General features: G+C 39.7%; 1 protein-coding gene across 5 annotated transcripts in view; it reads right to left on the bottom strand.

Moving 5' to 3' along the window:
- Window positions 1–7,669, bottom strand: part of LOC107564797 (IQ motif and SEC7 domain-containing protein 1-like) — an 81,028-nt gene that overhangs the window by 4,672 nt on the left and 68,687 nt on the right. For all 5 annotated transcript variants that reach the window (XM_016249954.1, XM_016249959.1, XM_016249957.1 and 2 more), the window contains 2 exons: window positions 3,608–3,769; window positions 2,308–2,487 (listed from right to left, as the gene is read on the bottom strand). In XM_016249954.1, the coding sequence (XP_016105440.1) occupies window positions 2,308–2,487; window positions 3,608–3,769 (342 nt within the window). The remainder of the gene's footprint in view (window positions 1–2,307; window positions 2,488–3,607; window positions 3,770–7,669) is intronic.

Genomic DNA, 7,669 nt, shown 5'->3' with positions numbered 1-7,669 from the left:
CATTTAGGATTAGGGAACTCTGCAGCGAGTGTTTATGTATTCATTGTTTATTTTAAACAAAAGCAGGCAACTGTTAGAAAACACTCTCTGTCTTTCTGTTGATTCCAGACATGCCTTACTCCTTCTTTTTCTCCCTCTCTCTCATTCTTATATATACAACGTATTCTCTCTGAATTCCCCCTTCTGTATCCATCTCTCTCTCTTGATATTATGTTTTAAATATGTCTTACTTATATGCGAAGTATGCATGCTTAAATGCCTTTGACCATTGACCTCTGACCTTTGACCTCTGACCAAGCTTCTCTTGGTTCAAATGTCCCAAATAAGGACATGAATGTTAGGACTACAAGGGTAAAGGAGTTCGTGATGAAACCATGAAGACAGTTCAGCATTCTTCGCAAAAGTCTATTCCTAATATGTCCATGTTTTTCTGTACATGTGGCTATTTTATATAAACACATGTTCTTGGCCAAAGATCCTACGTGTATGTTATTCATATCCTCATTGGTTAAGAGGATGAAACTCCCCTCGACATATGCCTATATAATATCTGTATTTCTATGAATAAATTGAAGTATTGAGGATACATTTGACTGTGTGTTTTCTTACTTCCCGGCCGTATTTACACTTTAAGGAGACTGAGAATTCTTCAAGGTGGCAAAGAGAATTTACTGAGGGACCAAATTGTTATTCTTTATTAACAATAGCTGAGACTCTCTGAACGTTCTGGGTCATTATCAGCAGTAACTGACTGCCAGTTTGCTGTGTATACTCCATCTGTGCATACTGCTGTCTGTCATGAGCCATTTTAGCAAATACATATGAGCCAAGTGTATTTGAGCCATGCACTCTCAAACACTTGGATAAATGAAATATGACTAAAAGAGCAGTTTCAATACAGTGTACATACAGCAGATTGAGTAGAGTTTCTGTGCTTTTGCTGTATTGCAAACTGACCTGGAAAAAATAACATGAGATTTGTTTTTCTCAAAAGTTGCCTTTATCTGTTTGCCAAAGTGGAGCCTGGTGGTTACTTCACACACACAAAAAAAAAGACAAAGTTGCTTTCTAGAATCTTCGCTTTCTCTGTTAACACACCTTATCTAGTGTGATCATCACAACTTTCAAGAAATATCACATCTAAGTCACAGCTCTTACATGCACAGCCTCTGTCTGTTTAGCTCTTCTGCTTTTTCTTTTTTAAAGATTTGTCATTTTTGCCTTTGACAGTAATGAGATAGGAAGTGAAGTGGAAGAGGGAAAGGAGAACGGGATCAGGAACGGTCCAGGAGCCAGGACTCAAACTCAATGCCCACAAGGCTATTGGCACCAAAAGCTCCTCTGCATCTTAGTTTTCTAAAGTGCCACAGCAGTGGAGGAGACAGAGAAAACCAAAGGGAGCAATGGGATGATTTGCTGAAAGCAAACAAATCCAACTCTGCCGTTTCAAACCTGGGCTAAATCAGACTGACAGTCTGAGGGTGCAACCTTTATTCTACAGCATTCAGAAACTATATGATTTGCAGTCTACCAATAACAATAGAGTGACAGCATTAGGAAAACCCATAAGTTGTGAATGCAGTTTTACAGTAAATGATATACAATGGAAATGAATTAGGATGATCAATTCAAAGATGTGAAAATACCCACTGTGTGTATAAATAGGATTTTGGTGTTAAATCACTAGCCACTTGCTTATTACACAATTTTACAACTCATAAACCCTATACACTTAAACCTTAAAACAACTGTAGAAAAGTGATGATTTAAACAATGTCACAACTCTAAACGAAGAAAAAGAGCTTTTCTAAAATTATTTCTGCTTTTAAAATCTCCTAACTCTGAACAGATTTATTTTACTCAGTATTATTGTTCAACAGAATTGAACCCAGAATATTATTTTAATAACACATCAGTTAAGCAGGATTGTGTGACCTTGCTTCTGTAACCCCCCGAGAGCACTGACACAACACTGCCAAGATCAAATACTGCTTGTGAAAAATGATTCAGAATATAAACAGTGGAGCTAGTCACAACACAGATGATCATTTGTGAACCAACTATTTTTTTCTTCATTCTGTGAATGCAAACTGAAAACCCTGGGACCCATACTGCAGTCATCTAATGTTACCAGTGAAAAAATAATTTGTAACATAATATGTGGAAAGATTAGGTTTAAGAAATGTTTCAACTTCAGGAAAATCATTCTACATAGGGAATCAAACAACCATAAAAACATAACATAGTTTCTGGTTTCTGACCAGAAAGGCAATCTGCTCATCAGTACATCAGATCCGCTGAACTCACCTGCTTCAGAAAGGTCACGCAGGGAGCTACTGAGCGCGCTCCGCTTTAGCCCCTCCCCCATGGCGTACGTGTCATCCAGACTAGTGCGGCCCATGGTGCTGTTTCCGCTCTCCTTCTTTAGGCCCGACATGCTCTGAGACATACTGGGTCTGACCACTCCTTTCTGTTTCTCCAGCTCAGCTGCAAACATTCAAACACACATGCAGTCAACAATTTCATTCGTATAGCATTCAACTCCATAAAAACATCGTACACAGACAACAAGCAAGAGCTAAGCAGGGTTGCCAGGTTTTCACAACAAAACCCAGCCAACTGCTACTCAAAACTAGCCCAATCGCGTTTCAAGGGGGGGTCCCCTGTTAAAAATCGCATTCCGGGGGGTAAAATACACGTTTTTTTTGGTGGGATTCCCCAGTAAAATTTGCATTTCAGGAGCTAAACATCACGTTATTGGGGTCGCTTCAACCCACGGACTTGAAAAACAACCCTGTAACAGTGTAAAAATAGCTCAATTCCGTGGGAAAACCACAGACTTGGCAGATTTAGCAGATAGTCATTACGCATACTTCTCTACATTAAAGCTGATTTCAGTTTAATGTGCTTTATTTCCCATAACATACTAAAGAATCTTTAGCATAAAATCAGATGGCCATCCATCAGAAAGGAGGCAAACTTACTCACTTTTCGCATTAAAAAAAAAGAGAAATCATAAGTCAAACGAGGAAAATGAGAAATTAAACATTGGAAAAAATGTCGAAGAATGTTGAGTTAGATGTAAAAATGTCATGAATTCTGATTTGATGTTCACGTAGCAGTCGCAATGCAAAAAATTCAGATGCATATCTGATTTATTTTCACATTAGAAGGTGGCCCAGATAGGAATAGAAAATGTCAGATTGATTTAATCTATGCTGAGATGTCCGCCAGGCAGATGTGGCTCTGATTTGAGCCACATTGGGATTCTGATTTGGGAATTAAGCGTCAGAGTTCCTTACAATCAAACATGTAAATGAGCATTATAATATGATTGGATGAGCTTGTCGCATATGAACTGAGTACAGCATTCCTGCAAAGCTGAATATACATTAACATGTAAATAGAGACAGTCAAATGCTAATGAGACCATGGTTGTGAAATGCTAGATTTCATGAAGATGGTGAGATTTCTGATTTTCGCTCTTTATTCCAAACAACTGTTACTCTGCATCTGTTAGTACTGTCTGAAAACGACATTAGCATGGGCAGCTCACAAAACCTGCTTTGGTAACGGTGAGGATGAGGAAGAATAAAGGTCTGTTTACACTCTATCCGGTACTTTTCCATTTCCTGGACCTCAGAGATGGACTCTCGCAGGTCGCTGGTGAATTTCTTGCGGTCCTGAGAGTTGGGAGCATTCAAATTGATCAGGACTTTGAAGTCTGCACCAGGAATGGCTGAAGTCAGCCGGATACCATTTGGATAGACTGAGAAAACAAGAAAACATAATTTTACTCCATAACAATTAATATGAAGGAAAATAAATGAATGATATATTTCTTTGGATTCTTTAGGCTAATTGACAGCACACTGATAAACTCCGACAGACGCCTTCAGACACTTCGTCAGGTTTGTGTCTGTCAGTGCAGTATGCAGTGGCCTTTAGGATATATACAGCATTGCACAGGACTAAGAGTGCCATAAAACGAAGGAATTAAATATTTGGTCACACTTTATTTTGAGGTCCAATTCTCGCTATTAACAAATATTTTTACATAAATATTTGTATATCTACTACTACCTTTGCCTCAATAAACTGCTAATTTGCTGCTTCTTAATAGTTAGTAAGGTAGCTGTGAAGTTTAGGTATTGGGTAGGATTAGGGATGTAGAATATGGTCATGCAGAATATGTGCTTTATAAGCACTAATAAACAGCAAATATGATAATAATAGGCATGTTAATAAGCAACTAGTTAATTATGAGAATCAGTCCCTATACTAAAGTGTTACCAAATATTTTTTTGTCAAAAAACGAAAGTCAATACATCACTGAATTAAACTACATAAATGTATCATTTACAGCATCCCACAACTTTAAGTATGTCTGGTTATTGTCTATCTATCTGAGAAATTATTTGTTAATGTACATTACAGTTGTTGTATGAATAAAAATGATTATTGATTCCTTATTATTAGTGCTGTCAAACGATTAATCGCGATTAATCGCATACAAAATAAAAGTTTTTTTGTTTACATAATATATGTGTGTTCTGTGTATATTTATTATGTATATACAAATACACACACATACAATATACAGTATATTTTGAAAATATTTACATACATTCCCATGTATATATTTATAATCATATTATTTATATTATATATAAATATAATTAATATATAAACAACATATTTTTCTTAAATATATATTCATGTATGCATATTTATACATAGTAAATATACACAGCACACACACATATACTGTGTAAAAAGAAGAAGAAGAAGGGTTAGTCAACAGAAGAGATGGATGGCAGTGCGTGAGTGTTTTGCTTAATACTTGTTTATAGATCTAAAATTATTACTTGCTGCTAGGAAGGAATATTTAGTTTTCTACCTATTTCTACTTTGTATTTTCATTGTAGTTTGTATTTTTGATCTTCCCTTTTTATCTTATCTAAGTACTATTTTTTATCTTCCCTTTACACACTCTCCTTTTCTGTCCTCTCTTCTCCTCCTCTATCATGTGTTTCCAAAACATTCCAGTTGTCTCTTGACAACACTCTAACGTCACACGCAGACGGCAACGCAATCTTGCTAATCTGCATCCTATCTCTACATCCTCTACTGCACCTCTTTCTTTCTCTGTGGGTCTCTGGAATTGTCAGTCAGCTGTCAACAAAGCAGACTTCATTTCTTCTTTTTCTTTAAACTCCACACTCAGCATCTTGGGCTTGACTGAGACCTGGATTTTTCCAGAAGACTCAGCAACCAGCTGCTCTATCTAACAATTTCTCTTTCTCTCATACCCCCCGTCAGGTTGGCCGGGGTGTGGGCACTGGTCTGCTCATTTCTAATAGTTGACTCTTCCCTATGCAATTATAACTCATTTGAATCTCATGTGGTTACTTTAACAGCTCCTATACAACTCCAGATTGTGGTAATTTACCGCCCTCCTGGGCAAATTCTAGGCACCTTCCTAGAGGAGCTGGATGGGCTGCTGTCCTAATTCCCGGAGGATGGCAGTCCACTTTTAGTCTTTGGCGACTTCAACATTCATCTGGACAAGCCTTATACTACAGACTTCCATTCACTCCTTGCTTCATTTGATCTCAAACGACTTACCACCACAAGCACGCACAAATCAGGCAACCAACTTGACTTAATTTACACACACAGTTGTATTGCAGACAACATTTTGGTAAAACTCCTACATATCTCTGACTATTTCTTCATCATATTTAAAGTACATTTTGCTACCTGTGTGCCACCAACCACTATACCGGTTACTTTTAGACGAAACCTATGCTCCCTTTCTTTCTCCCATCTTTCCTCCGTTGTATCCTCCTCTCTTCCCTCACCTACCCATTTCTCATCTCTGGATGTGAATGCAGCAACTGACACTTTATGCTCTACTTTAACCTCTTGTCTAGACGATATTTGTCCTCTCTCCTCCAGGCCAGCACGGGCTGCCCCTTCTAACCCCTGGTTATCCGATGTTCTTTGTGAGCATTGGACCAAACTCAGGGCAGCAGAGAGAAAATGGCGCAAATCAAAAGATCCGTCAGACCTGAGTATGTATCAGTCTTTGCTTTCATCTTTCTCTGCTAAACCTACTGCCAGATACTGCCAAATCTTCATATTTCCACAACAAGATCAACAGCGCTCCAGACACACGTAACCTCTTCAAATCATTAAATTATCTCCTCTGTCCCCCTCCACCACTTCCCACCACTTCTATAACAGCTGATGATTTTGCCACATTCTTCACAGACAAAACCAGAACAAGCAGTAGCCAATTCTCAGCCCCACACACACAGGACTTCAAACCAACCCCACCCACTGCAAAAACTCCCATCTTCTCCTTCTGTCCCCTCACTGAGACAGAAGTATCAAAACTTCTGCTCTCCAGCCATCCTACAACATGCCATTTAGACCCAATCCCCTCACACCTTCTCCAAGCAATCTCTCCTACACTCTTACCAGCACTCACACACATCATCAATACATCTCTCCTCACAGACACCTTCCCCACTGCATTCAAGCAGGCTCGGGTAACCCCACTGCTCAAAAAACCTACATTAAACACTTCACTTATAGATAGCTACAATGCTATCCTCTCTCCTTACATTCATAGTGAAAACCCTCGAACGAGTTGTTTTCAACCAGGTATCATTGCTTCTTTCACAGAACAACAAACTGGACGCTAACCAGTCAGGTTTCAGGAGTGGCCATTCAACTGAGACTGCGCTGCGTCAGTCACGGAAGCCCTGCGGATTGCAAAAGCTGATTCCAAATCATCAGTTCTTATTCTGCTGGATCTATCTGCTGCTTTTGACACTGTCAATCATCAGATCCTCTTGTCTGCCCTCTCTTCACTGGGCATCACAGGGATCCCACTTCACTGGTTTGAATCCTATCTCACTGGTGGGTCTATCATGGTGTCCTGGGGAGGGGAGGTATCCAAAGCACATCACTGGCATTCCTCAGGGATCAGTTCTTGGACCCCTCCTCTTCTCCATATACACTACATCACTGGGTCCCATCATACAGGCACATGGCTTTTAACATTGCTATGCTGATGACACACAGCTCTATCTCTCATTCAACCAGATGATCCAATGGTAGCTGCACGGATCTCAGGCTGCCTGGCGGACATCTCGGCATGGGTGAAAGAACATCACCTACAGCTCAACCTGGCAAAGACTGAGCTTCTTGTCTTCCCTGTCACTCCAACTCTACAACATGATTTCACCATCCAGCTAGGTTCTTCTACAATTACCCCATTAACTTTGGTCAGAAATCTTGGTGTATTCTTTGATGACCATCTGACCTTCAAAGAGGTAAAGACTGCTCGATCTGGCAGGTTTGCATTGCACAACATCAGAAAGAACAGGCCCTTTCTAACGGAGCATGCTGCACAACTTCTTGTCCAGGCCTTTGTCATTTCTAGACTGGACTACAGCAGTGCTCTTCTGGCTGGACTTCCATCAAGCACAATCAAACCTCTACAAATTATTCAGAATGCAGCGGCACGACTGGTCTTCAACGAGCCCAAAAGAGCCCATGTTACACCTCTCTTTATCTCCTCACACTGGCTACTGGTTGCGGCTCGTATCAAGTTCAAGACATTGATGCTTGCATATAGAACAGCCACAGACTCAGC

This window comes from Sinocyclocheilus grahami, unplaced genomic scaffold (assembly GCF_001515645.1).
Source record: "Sinocyclocheilus grahami isolate Dianchi unplaced genomic scaffold, SAMN03320097.WGS_v1.1 scaffold964.1, whole genome shotgun sequence".
Taxonomy (NCBI): Eukaryota; Metazoa; Chordata; class Actinopteri; order Cypriniformes; family Cyprinidae; genus Sinocyclocheilus; species Sinocyclocheilus grahami.
This window is presented reverse-complemented; position numbering and strand designations above follow the sequence as displayed.